Below are 14,425 nucleotides of genomic sequence, written 5' to 3'. Positions count from 1 at the left end.
ATTTCTTACCCTTCCAATAAGCCTGCACACCCTCGGGTAATCATTGGCCAAGGCCAAGCTTGAAACGCTCAGTGAATGGAATGACCGCTGACTTCAAACTGACAAGCAGATGTTGGCTGATGGCTGCTTTCCTTATTCAATACCTTCTTAGTAATCCTGCACTCCAGCCTGAGGGAGAAACTCTTTCCCGTCTAAAATCTGCCTGTTTGTTTGGGCGCCACAAGAACGTGAACAGACCCATGTCCTAAACTTTCCCAAAATGTGTTGTTAAAACGTTTTTACTAACATAGCTCAATAGTTCAGTGTTTTCTGCAGGGCCGGCGCGTTCCTATAGGTGAACTAGGCAGCCGCCTAGAGTAAAGTGACCAGATTTCTGAAATGGAAACCGGGGACATTTCCTATTTGGGTGGTCAAAATATCACTAAAATCTAATTTGTTATTATCTATTTATTAAAAAACGGGGACAATACATTTTTGAATGTTTTTGTTTTTAATTGTCGTGGGTTCCTTATATTATTACATGATTATGATTTAGTTTGATTTTTAGGATTTTTGCTCTGATTTTAATACAATTCGCCAAAAAACTATTACATGATTAATAAAAGCATTGTAAAAGCCATTCAAAACAATATGCTTGTTATAACGCAAGTACGACTTTACAAAATGACTTTACATTACAAAAATAAAACATAAGTATAATATGATAAGACAAATAAAATGGCATTTAACAAATATTTTAACATTTTAGATTTAATATTTTAATTTTCACAAGCTGTTTTTACTGTATACAGAAATTACAACTGTTTTAACTTTTAACTAGTTTTAACTATTATTTTGCATTTTAGACTCATTTTAAGCACAAAGTAAGTTGCACGTGTATTATTTATTTTATTTAATTTTTTATTCATATCTGAGTGTACCTTCACCACGTGATATAGTTAAGACGTGTGGAAAATGCTGCGTTGTGAACTTTTGTGGACATTTAAAATTGTGCAAAACAATCCCACACCCTGTTGAGGCTTTTATAAAACATACAAACAGTATTACTTTAATTTAACATGAATAGTTAGCATGTTACCTTTAAACCGATAACGATGTTTATTTTGATATTTGACGATAATGGCGCGGTCCAGATCCAGATTACGTTTTTCATGAAGTAGCAGCGCGCGCGCGACCAAGTGTATTTGCGGGTTGTTTTGAAGGAGCTATAAAACGGGGACATTTCCGGGGACAGCCCCAGTCGGGGACAGAACACCAAAAACCGGGACTGTCCCCGGAAAACGGGGACGTCTGGTCACCCTAGCCTAGAGTGACAAGAAAGAGAGGGATTTTTTTATTTAGTTAATTTCTTTTTTTGGACATTCATTTGGAATTATTTCACTTATATCAAAAAGTTAGCACCTGATTAGTTATTCTAAATCTAAATTAAATTTACTTCATTCTACCAAGTACCACAACCCGCCCTGCCCCCACCCAAGAGTGGCATATCGATCTACATGCAAAAGCACCCTGATGTAGCCTACATTCAAAAATAATCATAAAAACGAATAAAACTATCCGGACATGAACACAAAAGATGATGACTTTTATTGCTGGAGATGATTAATGACTTTTATGACTTTTGAAAGGTAGGCTTATGTATGTGTCAGCTAGCGTGGAATTTACTCACTTAAACCACTGCCTGCTGCTCCTTCTGATTGCTTTTAGGAGGAAAAGCTGCCCATAACTGCTGGTCTAGGATCAGTTTTCTCCGTAATAATAGCATATTGGCGAAACAGATTTGGAAAACAATCTAGTGCGTCTGTGCAAGTATGCGTTTGCGCTCTAAAGAATGTCAAAGGTTTCCATTTACAACATGTTCTTGCAGCGTTGAGCAATGTAGCCAATCACATACATATCTGTTGATTTCTTGAATGCAATGGCCAATCAGAGGTGTTAGCACTGAACAAAAACTCTGGCGTTTTGAGAGGTAACAATAAGAAACAAATTGTAGACATGTATGTAAATAAGAGATTGTGCAGACAGCTTCATTTATTATAAGAGACCTATGTGAGATCACAATGAAGATGGCAGCTTTTTAGTGATTATAGAGGGAGTGCTCTTTGTGTGCTTTCTGCCATGCCAAATCCCTTAAAAATGTATGCTTGCTTTTCTGTTAAAATTAACAGTGGTCTGTGACACTTTAAAAACAAATTATTTATCAGAAGCATTTATGCTGGGCTGTGTACTGTAGGTTGTGCGTCACACATTAAGAAACTATTACAAGAAAATGTATGTGCTTTTAACGGGGAAGCGCACCCCATGTGTGTGAGAGAGAAAGCGGGGGAGAAGTCACGTAGCTCACCTTTTTGTGTGCATAATATTTATGTACGCCATATATTTATAACCTCTACTAGCACCGCTTGCAACTGTCGCTTCACCACTACTAGCACTACCACCAATTTGCCGCTTTCCATGTTTCTCATTGAAAATGAACTAGAGACTTGTGCTTTGCGTGTCCCGTGTAAAACTGTCTTTATGTCAAAGTGGTAGGCTACTGCCTGCCCAATTTATCAGCGGCCCAACGGGAATTCTCCTGAATCTTCCAGGAGATATGCTTATTATATAATACAGAGTTTGCATTTGCAGCTAGTGGTTGCATGCTGTTTTTTTTTTTTTTTTTTAATAATCTAAAAACATTCTTGTGCGTGCTTTTATTTAAGTGCAAGTTTATGAATAAACAAAACCTCCAGTCTTTCATAAGCATCTCAAAGTTTGAGTTTAATTGTGTGAATTGGAGCAGCAGCTGAGCTTGTGCCGGCCCTGGTTTCCTGAAACCATAGTTCATACAAACATTCACAATTAACATCAAACATTTGTGTGGTTGGAACTACAGCCTTCGACCTGTGGTTTGAAGCATAGTTTCTTTTTAGTATGACATGTGGACATAGATTATGCTCTTAAAAGTGCTCTATGCAATCCTGGGTGGAGTAACTTCCTGTAGACGTTCGAAGTGTTGTCAAACAAAACAGAGGCTAACTAGACCCTCCCTCCTCCTCCTCCTCCTTTTGGAGCTTGTAGCGACTACAGAGACCGCGTTTTCTTACAGTGTGTTCAGGGGACAAGCAGCTAGCGGATAGTGAGGAGATGTTTGCTGTATGTGACAAAAAATGTTTTGGCCTAAAAGTGACATCGCTTAGAGCACCTTTAATGCTGCGTTCACACCGAACGCGTCTGGGGCGTCTGATTTACATGTTAAGTCAATGTAAACGCACGTCTAGACGTCCTGCGGCGCAAATCAAGCGTCTAGCGCGGCACGAATCAGCCGTTGACGCGCGAATTGAGCGTTCACGCGCCTGACACGTCTGACGCATGAATTGAGCGTCTGACGTCCTAGACACTAGAGTTGAAAAATCTGAACTTTGGCGTAAATTCGCGGCGCGTTAACCAATCAGGGACTCTGCTTTGGTAGTAACGTGTTTATGACGTGATCAGCGGTGGAGACCAGAACAAAGATAATAGTCGCTGTGTGTGGCCACCCTGAGCTCTATGATGTGTCATCATATTTTTATCGAGACAGGAATAAAAAGGACCTTGACTGGAAGAGGATAAGCGAAGAAATTTGACAATCTGGTTAGTTGTAAAACGCTTTGCATGATTTTAGCCGTTGATACTAGCCAACCTGCTAGCTAGCAAAAGCCGGCCGGAATAACCGAGTTAAACTGCCGCTACTGGTTTCCAACTGACGAGATGATGTGTTTATTCAGAGGATCTGTGCAGAAAGATGGAAGCTCCTCCCATGACGCGAATTCACGTTTGAACACACTTTAGACTCGCGAATAGAGCGAATTTGACGCGCGTCTGAAGCGTCTGACTTCAAAATGTTCAAGCGTCCAACTAGACGCGTCTGACGTGAATTTGGCACCCCAGACGCGTTCGGTGTGAACGCAGCATAAGTAGTGCTGGGTGGTATGACCAAAAATTTGTATCACTGTATTTTTAAAGATTCTGGCAGTTTCATGGGATATATTGCACTATTTTTTATTTATTTATTTTTGAATGGCTGTCAATGTAAAAAGTTGCCAGATGGTGTAGTTACAACATCTACCAGCAGGGGCAAACTGGGTCATGCTAACCAACTAAACTTGAACCGTTGCGTGAACTGCCTGTTATTGATGCCCTTTCCACAGACACAGATGCACAAAAATAGATTTGACCAATACTCAGAGTAACTGTAGCAACACATTTTAACCAAAAAATAAAAAAATTCTTCTCTAAGCATTAGTAAAGCAAACACATGAGCTGCAGTGCAAAATGTGCCATTCATTCAGAGCCTAGGAGTGAATGACAAGTGACAGCCATGTTTCATCATGAAATGAGCTCTCCCCGGCCTTATCAGTGCAACCAAACCAACTGAAAATTTGATTTAGATGTATATGCACCACAGTGCATGCGTTATCAAAATATAGTCTCAGTATGTAAACACCACTGACTGATACATAGAGATTTGACAGGTCTTGATATGTTTGAATTCAGAAGACAGAATCACTGCCAGTTTTGTAATGGCAGTAGACTGATGAACGGATTTCAATTTCAATATCTCTCCCACAGGTAGAGTTTCACGGTATAGTGATATAAAAAAGTATTGGTACAATACCTGTATTGTTCATATTGAGGTACCTGACAACAATGTTCTGCAGTTCATTACAGTTCGGCAGTTCAGAGAGCGTGAAAGCAAATTTACTGTTTAGCAGTGTGAAAATACATTAATGTCAACTTTAGAATTAAAATTTAAAGGGGACCTATTATGACCTTTTACAAAAGCCCCATTTCCATCACAGGAACTTTCCCCAGGAACTAGGAACTTTGGGATGGTACCCGGTGTGTTTTGACCGCAGGAACAAGGGTCTAAATAAAGTAAAAATTCTCCCCTCAAAACATCCCTGCTCGCGAGGTAGTACTTTTTCAAAGTTCAGGAACTTTCGGGGTTGGGACTTGGGTTGGATTGGTTGAGTTCACCCAGCATTTTGATCGGTTGACTCCACACAGCATTCTATTTCAACCACCATTTTAAAAAGTCTGTTGCGGTGCGTGTAGTAAGAGTTGTTTGCTATTTGAATCAACATTGGAGTTTAAAAATATGACGATGGACCGACAACGATTTTCAGGCTTGTAAGTGGAGGACGAAATCCAGCGGGAACTGCAAAGTCGTGTGCAGTCCTACGTCACGACTCTTTTTCACAGTACTTTAGACCGCTATGGAAACACAGACAGCAACAGGTCTTGGGGGGAAAAGTTCCTGGTACAAATTGTTCTTGGTAATTTAGGTGAAAACAACACTCTAAAAAATAAAACATTGGTTCAACAACAACAACAACAAAAAAGCATATGTTAACGTTTTCCACTAGAATTTTTAACTTAAGCCAACTGGGAGAATTACATTAATTCAAAGCAATATTTTGAGTTGATCCAACATGTTTTAAGTACAGTGAAGACGTTTTTTTTGCCACAATAAAAACACATTTCTAAGTAACATGAACTTAATAATTGTCAACATGAATGCAACTATTTAAGTTGATCCAACATAATGTTTTAAGTACGGTGATGACGTTTTTTTTGCCACAATAAAAACACATTTCTAAGTAACATGAACTTAATAATTGTCAACATGAATGCAACTATTTAAGTTGATCCAATATAATGTTTTAAGTACGGTGAAGACATTTTTTTGCCACAATAAAAACACATTTCTAAGTAACATGAACTTAATAATTGTCAACATGAATGCAACTATTTAAGTTGATCCAACATAATGTTTTAAATAAGGTGAAGACGTTTTTTGCCACAATAAAACGCATTTCTAAGTAACATGAACTTACCAAGCACCGCTTGTCACCATGACGGTAAATCTCCAAAAACCCACATTAACAGAAACTCGAAACACGAATACTGCTAAATCTCCCTTACCATTAATCTTGTGCAAAAAACATTATATAACACTTAATTTTAACATTTACTCTCCCTTTCAAGTGCCATGGGCAAAGCATGATGGGAAATATAAATCCCAGCCCAGTTTCATTTAACTTAAGTTCATCTAAATTAAAAGAAGTGTTCATACAACTCAAAACAATGAAACACTTTTACACGTCATCAGATTGTATTTTACATAAACACAACTTAAAATTAAATACATTTTTGATTAACTGAAAATGTTAAACTATGACAAGTCATGATAGTATATCGAATCAATAGGCATAATTTGTGTGTCATCCAAGCTCAATAAAATAACAATTACAAGTAAAAAGTCTTACAGCATTTCAGAACTTGATTTTTTATTTCACAACAATATATATATTTTAGTAATGACTAAAGGTCCCCTGAATTAGTTTTTAGAGTGAAGGCTAAAGCCTTGATTTTGTTTTTGTGGTCTACAAAATAGTTTTTCATTCTTCAATGGTTCAAAAAACACATTATTTTGTACATAATTGACATGGTTGCAGCATCTCTCTTCTCAGTCTCTGTCAGGAACACTCTGTTTAGTTCCTGTCTTTATAAAGCCCCTCCTTCTGAAAAAGCGCAATGTGCTCTGATTGGTCAGCTGGGCCATTGTGTTGTGATTGGTCAACCGCTTTGAATGTGCTTCAGAAATCTCAGGTTTCACACTACTAATGCAACTCAACCAGGTTTCGCCTTGACACTTGAGCTGTAATTATTTAAATGAGTGATACTGTGGCATGTACATTCCCAGAAGAAAACTCAAGACTACAATCGAGGCATTTCAGGGAGTTCAAAAGCACTGCTTACTGATATAGAAAATAACTCCATTTGGAGTGGACGTTTTCATGCTCAAACAGCAACATTACACACTAAAGAAAGTTGAAAATGGAAAAAGCAAAATAGGACCCCTTTAATGTATTACATTTTAATGTCAAAATAATAATGCATTACATGCATAAAAATAATGCATTTCATAAAAATATGTAATGTAGTTTGTGTGTGCAGCTGAATTTTTTTTAATTTGCTACAATTGATGGCTGTCTTCATTTCTGAAGAAGAAGAAAACTGTGGTATGTGGTTAGAGAGTTTAATGATTTATGATCCAATAATTGTTCCCAAATGTTCCCATGATATGCAGAGCTTTAACATCTATTCAGCGGTCTGTTTGGTATCGAGCCAACACTACTCACTGGTACCACATCTTATTGATCACATACCATCCCTAAAATTAGATATCAAACAGGTGGCATGAAAATCTAAGGCTACAATAATCAATCAAAATCAACATACTTTGGCAAAAAAATAAAAATCGCAATGACCGATGGTCTCTCCCGGGGAAATGATTGCCATCCGTAACAGGTGAGCAGGAAGGAAGTGCAAGCTGAGGATGAGATCAATACGTAGCTGAAAGAGCCAAGGTCTGGGGGCAATCAGGTGTGGCCACACTCACAGTCAGCCAGAAAAGGACTGAAGCTTGAGAACCGTGCTTAAACCTTTTCACCTTTTCTGGAGGGAGTTGTGAGCTGGACAAGGATGCTGAGCACAGAGAGACAGGACCTCTTCCTGTCTCTGCGGGGTATTAACTGTGTTTTGTGATGGTGATAATCTGCTGAACTAACTAATCCCCACATTCTTTCATATAATTGTTACCTATAATCCTTGGGATTTTAAATGGCACATGAAGAATTAGGTGCAGCTAAAAGCGACCTGCTGTGTTGGAGGAAATTGATCCTGTCGATCCTCAATTTTCTCCTAGGCCTTTAATTTATTGTGTCTAAATGTTGTGCTACAGGAGTGGTGGAGGAGATGATGGGTGAAGCATTGAGAGGACCAGATCAGCACCTGTGCAAGCTCTTTCCACAGACACCTGTACATTCGCTTTCCTGTATTAAAAGTTTATTCAGAGTTTTTCAGAATCAGAATAACAAGAAGCACAAATGAAGACCTCTTTTAAGACAACAATCAATGGCATATTAAATGTGTTAGCTACCACAATTATGGAGCAGCCCAGCAGGAATTCTGGTGCCACAAACAAGACATAACGAGAGTTTGTCGCTGTTTGACAATGGTTTCGGCACATCCTGCATACCAATTATTAAGCTCTATTTCACTAATCTACAATCACAGCGTGAATTTGAATAATAATGGCTTGATTTAATTGCAGGTAAATTACACACAGTATTTCCTGTCCATTACAAGTAAAGCTGGTTTGGTAGATGCTGATAATAGTTTTGTATTTATTAATTTCCATAAATGATGTATGCCATTAAAGATAATTACAAGGATAAGTAAAGCAGAGTACACAAAATATTTACATCAGTTAAGTTAAAGAGTGTATGCCATAATAAGTGTAATTAATCACAGTTAAAATAATTCTAATATATCCACTAATATAAATATTAATAAATAGTAAACAAATAAATTATCTTTAATAACTGCATTAAAACAAAAACATTATTTAATATATATATATATATATATATATATATGTGTGTGTGTGTGTGTGTGTGTGTGTGTGTGTGTGTGTGTGTGTGTGTGTGTGTATATATATATATATATATATATATATATATATATATATATATATGTATGTGTGTGTGTGTGTGTGTGTGTGTGTATATATATATATATATATATATATTTTTTTTTTTTTTTTTTTTAATAATGTCTTTGTTTTTTTGTTTTAATGCAGTTATTAAAGACATAAAAATGTAAAATTAAACAAAAAATTTTGCTTATTGGTATGCTGAATTAGATCATCGAAGGTCAGCTCAAAGGCATTGGTAAATAAAGGGAGATTAAATACATTTTACATATTTGTGTTTTTTAATATTTAATTGCTGCAAGTTTGCGTAGTATTCTGAGTTTGCATTTCACTGTTTTTATTCATTTTGAGCATTACTGAACCTGTTTTTGTGATTCGGGAGTAAATTCATACTAACATTTAGTCTAGAACAACAATAAACATCATGTTTACACAGCGCACAAAACGCCTCTGAACTTACAATTTTTCTCAACATGGAAACAGGAGTCAGTCAATAAATGGGAAAACAAAGTAAATTGCATTACTTAATTACTTACTTACTTAAAAAAGTAACAGACATTTTAGTTCTCAGATATTTTGTTGTAAATTTAAAGCATAGCGTTACTTTACTAGTTACTTGAAAAAAAAAATCTGATTATGTAATGTTTTACATGTCTGACTAAATTTTTTAAATTACTTAAAATGATTATTTTTCCCCAAAATCTTAAAAACTATTGCGGAAGGGTTAAAATGGTTGCTACAGTATGTCCCTGTATGTCACACCTGACCCATGCATTTAGTGATTCAGTTCCACAGCACAACCAAAACTTTCCCACTGGAATCACTCATGAGACTTCTGCGTAGGTGTTTATTCATTTTCTAGAGTTTCCACACTATGTAATACGGCAGTGGCCCAACAAAGGAAAGCACAAACAGCAGGAATTAAGCATGACGGGAGAACAGATGCCTTGGTGAGGGTGTTGTTGAGTCCTAAACAAAACATGCAACAATATATACTGCCTTTAATATATACTTTGACAATATATTAGCGTTCTCCTCGTTTTGTTGTGTAAACCTTTTTATTTACTAAGGTGGACGGTGTAAAGGCCAGCAGCAAAAAAAAATGTAATTCGGTCCTTCTGGATGTGCAAATAACCTGCCTGACAAAGAATTGTGTGTGCAGCATTTCAAGAAAATTAAATTGTCACCGACAATAAATGAGATATTGGGAGATAGAGAGACATAGTGTCGCAGAGCACGATAATAGATTAATTCAAGCATATTTAAATGTTTCTCGCACTCTCTTTGCATTCTGACAACTCATAAAACCCATGCAATAAACCGAAATGAAAAGATAGAAAGATAGTTACATATTTCATGTTAATTGACTTCCATTCATACAACTGTGAACGCCAAATTCCTCTGAAAAATGAAACATTTTTGTTACTTCTGGCTGAATATGCAAATAAATCATGTGAATATGCATGAATGGGTTCGTTGGGCAGGTCACAACCTCTGTTCCATTCAGATGCAAGTCTAAAGAGAATGTCAATGTTCCGAACTTAAACTTAACATTTAGACCTTGAAAACTTTCAGCATTCTTGAATATTCTTGTCTGCTGTGAATTCTAAGAAACATCTCCCTCAAGGCTTTAAAACAGCCCTTAAGCCACTGTTTGGTGACATATCAATCGATAGCTGCTATTTCTTCAGGTGCTTGTTTGGGTGCTACTTATTATCCAACCATTCTCTCTCGCTCTCTGAGCCCTGGACCATAATAATTGGAAGTGAATACACACTCGGATTTTCAAGGATGAATCTGATGTATTGGGAGCCAAAGAAAGAATTGAGCTCCAGGGTAATTTAACATCCATTTGAAGAGATCTGTCACCGCTGTCCACATTAACATATTATATCTATCGAAGCGCACATAAATATGGAACATTTATAGCAGTAGATCCAGTCGATTCATTTTTAGGAACTATAGTATCAAGTGGCAACTAATGTACAAAAAACTGAGATAATCTTTTCCTATGTCTCACTTTATTTTCTTTCTGTCTCTTACTTTTTCTTCCTCTGTCTTTCCCCTGAAGCTTTTCCGTGCCTCAGGGGAGATGAAGCTTAAGCATTGGACTCACATCTCAGAGGGATAGCTAGTGGCCCTGCTTTCAACTCAAACCTAGAGCCATGTGTCACCTATGGGACTGTACTGTAGCTGTTGAATGTGTGAAAGAGAGAATGTGAGAATGACTGAGAAATAGGGAAAAGGAGACACTAAAGGAATGAAAGTTCACAGCAAAATTAAAATTCTCTCATTATTTATGCTGTTTTTAATGGAAAATAGCAGCAGATTCTTCAAAAAATCTGTGTTTGACAGAAAAATAATATATCATATCATATTATATATATATATATATATATATATTATAATGACCAAAATAGCACAGCTTTATGGACATGCATTCACTCACCATATTTATTGATGACACAGGTCCAATACTATTTACGAAGATATCAACATCAATGACTGTCGGTTTAACTGCAGAGAGAGAAAGCGAGAGAGAGAGAAAGAGAGAAAGTAAGATGACATGAGACTCAATGCCATAAAACAATTATTATTTTTTTTTTTTTACTAAAATTAGGAATTGTTTCACTCTTCAGCTGTTTATGCATCATGTGTGAAAGCAACTGTATGACAATGTTTAAAGAGTTTAATGAATGAACTGTCTGTGCACCAAGATGTCATCACATTGCATAATCTTCTCTCCCTGAATCCATTTGAAATCTCTTTTAAAGGATTTCCTCTTTAAGCAGTTTATCACAATAATCTACAGTTTTAAACATTAGCTTGATTGACATTAAGCGTGGCTGAAAAGCACTCGTCACTTTTGAGAGATGAAGTGGAAAGTTGGAGGGGGGAGCAGAGGAAAGGAACTGTGAAAATTTCAATATGAGTGAAAGCCTGGTCTGACAACCCTCCATTAGGAAAGCATTTTCTGTAGCCGAAGAGATGAAGGAGGGGTTCATTCTTCACAAAAACAACAAAATGACAAAAAGACAGTGAGTCAAGTATGATCATCATATTATTCTCATAGCAGCATATAGTGTCAGACAAGATGATGTTCGTGAAACATCTAAATTTGTTCTCAGGATTTTTAATTTACTGTGAGCCACCACAATATTTAAACATTTTGTAAAATAGATGTATTTTTTAATATAATAAAATCAAAATAAAATCAAAATATGACATTATGTTTTAGGCTAGTAGATTCGGTGAGAAAAAAACCCAGGTTGCTTTAATTTGAGATAAAACAGATGATGTAAAAAGTATATTTTGTCACAATCTTTGAAGAATATAACAACCGCAATGGAGAAGAGTATCACAAAACCCCATTTTGTTCATGTTGCCTTAGCCAACCTCTGACCACTTGTCAGTCCAACAGCGCTCGAGTGGGCACAACCCCCTCAGGTGTGCTTACACTTTAATATGAGCATGACATTTTCAATCTCCCCTCTCATTTCCTAAATGCCTTCATCACTGAGTGTGCATCAAAATAAAGATTCCCATCTGTGCAAGAATTAAAAGTGTCAGTTGCCTTGATTTCTCACATGCTGTCTTGAAGTAATGAAGACAGTACCACATTAGGGTCATGATATACAAAGAGGATACATTTAAACTGTGTGTGGAATTCAAGGTTTATTGTGGGTGATTTATGCAATTAATCACATGCAGTTGAACACATCCTCTAAAATGAGACTTTTGCATGTAGCAATTCTATTAAAGGTGCCCTAGAATTAAAAATTTTATTTATCTTGGCATAGTTAAATAACAAGAGTTCAGTACATGGAAATGACATACAGTGATTCTCAAACTCCATTGTTTCCTCCTTCTTATATAAATCTTATTTGTTTAAAAGTCCTCCGACGAACAGGCGAATCTCAACATAACACCGACTGTTACGTAACAGTCAGGATCATTAATATGTACGCCCCCAATATTTGCAGCTCATGTTCAAGCATTAGACAAGGGCGGGACGTCTGGATGTGTACAGCTGAATCATCAGACTAGGTAAGCAAGCAAGGACAACAGCGAAAAATGGCAGATGGAGCAATAATAACTGACATGATCCATGATATCATGATATTTTTAGTGATATTTGTAAATTGTCTTTATAAATGTTTCGTTAGCATGTTGCTAATGTACTGTTAAATGTGGTTAAAGTTACCATCGTTTCTTACTGTTTTCACGGAGACAAGACTGTCGTTATTTTCATTTTTAAACACTGCTGTCTGTATAATTCATAAACATAACTTCATTCTATATAAATCTCTCCAACAGTGTGTAATGTTAGCTTTACAGCAAAATAGGCAGTTAAAAAAATTAATTAAAAAAAATCTATGGGGTATTTTGAGCTGAAACTTCACAGACACATTCAGGGGACACCTTAGACTTATATTACATCTTTTAAAAAGACGTTCTACGGCACCTTTAAATGTTAGCCATGCAGCTTACTAAGTATCATTCATTCATTCATTCATTCATTCATTCATTGGTAGATTTGATATAATGTACACTAGTGTTCAAAAGTTTGAGGTCAGTAAGTTTTTTTATGTTAAGTCTCTTTTGCTCACCAAGGCAAAAATACAGAAAAAGAACATGGGGCATGAATAATTAATAAGGTTTCATCACTGCTTTTGTTGTTAGGTTTAGTAACTTGCGATTTTGTGACATCATACTCAAAATTACACATTCATACTCACAAATGATCATTCGAATGTTACTGTCATTGTGTATTGTGTATTGTAAGTATTGAAGTCACAGGGCCCTATGCACAATGCGTTGCCAGGCACGACGCAAGTGTTATTTGCTAGTTTCAGCCTGACGCAGGTATCATTTTCGCATCCTGCACCACATTGTTTAAATAGCAAATGCATTTGCACCCATTTGTGCGTCCATGGGCGTGCTGCTCTGAAAACGAGGTGTGTTCAGGCGCATTGTTGGCGCATTGCTATTTTGTGGCAACTGAAATAGACCGCGCCACTGACCAACTGAAACCTGGTCTAAAGTTAAATCGCACAATATTTGTTTTGTTATTTAAAGAGTACGTTAGTAATTTGCGCCTATATGCGGGTGCACAACGTGCGTACACCCTCTGTTTATTACACATACAGGGACATGCAGCAGCACACAATCATGTCAAATATTAAAAATAAAAGGATTACAAATGTAAAAGATTATTATTGTGTGCAAAAAGATAAAAATGCTTTGGTGGAATGCAGCTTGTCCCGTAGATGGTCTGCGGATCCGTTTCCTCACTAGAGAAGCGTTCAGTTTTTCCTTGCAAATTCCGCCATGTAAATAGCGAATCCGCCATGGCCGTGAGCGCAACTGGCTTTTAAAGGGAATGGGAGAGGAATTGGTTTATTGCACGTTACACCCAAAACACACCCACGACTCATTAAGAGAATAGGGACAACCTTTTTAGACCATGCGCCGGCATTTTTCCCGTCGTTAGACTAGCAAAAGTGGATTCGGACACGCCCTAAGTGCACTAGCGCCGTGCGCTTTAGACCATGCGCTTAGATCGTTAAAATAGGGCCCTGTGTGTTCCGTTGAGTGCCGCATTACTCCTATTATGTATTAATGGTGTTTACACAATATCTATTGTATTATTTACTTAGATGTTTCTAATTAAAGCATACACTTTAAAAGCAAGGTTTAATTACATGTTAGACTATTTGAGTAAAAAGTTAATTTTGTTAAATTTACTTAACTTATTTAAGTAGATTTTACTTAATTCTATAACCCCCTGTTTCACAGGCAAGGCTTAAACTAGTCCTAGAATAAAAATGCATGTTTGAGCTGTTTTAACTGAAAGCAACTTGCACTGACATATCTTAAAATATGGTTTTACTTGATAATAAC

The 14,425-nt window shown here is 36.7% G+C and overlaps 1 protein-coding gene across 3 annotated transcripts in view; it reads right to left on the bottom strand.

The window, feature by feature from the left end:
- LOC125273656 (gamma-aminobutyric acid receptor subunit gamma-3) overlaps window positions 1–14,425 on the bottom strand; it is a 154,826-nt gene that overhangs the window by 98,391 nt on the left and 42,010 nt on the right. For all 3 annotated transcript variants that reach the window (XM_048199226.1, XM_048199227.1, XM_048199228.1), the window contains one exon: window positions 10,971–11,038. In XM_048199226.1, coding sequence (XP_048055183.1) covers window positions 10,971–11,038 — 68 coding nt within the window. The remainder of the gene's footprint in view (window positions 1–10,970; window positions 11,039–14,425) is intronic.

Source organism: Megalobrama amblycephala, linkage group LG8 (assembly GCF_018812025.1).
Source record: "Megalobrama amblycephala isolate DHTTF-2021 linkage group LG8, ASM1881202v1, whole genome shotgun sequence".
NCBI lineage: Eukaryota > Metazoa > Chordata > Actinopteri > Cypriniformes > Xenocyprididae > Megalobrama > Megalobrama amblycephala.
The sequence above is the reverse complement of the archived record's forward strand: the minus strand, read 5'-3'. Positions and strand labels throughout refer to the sequence as shown.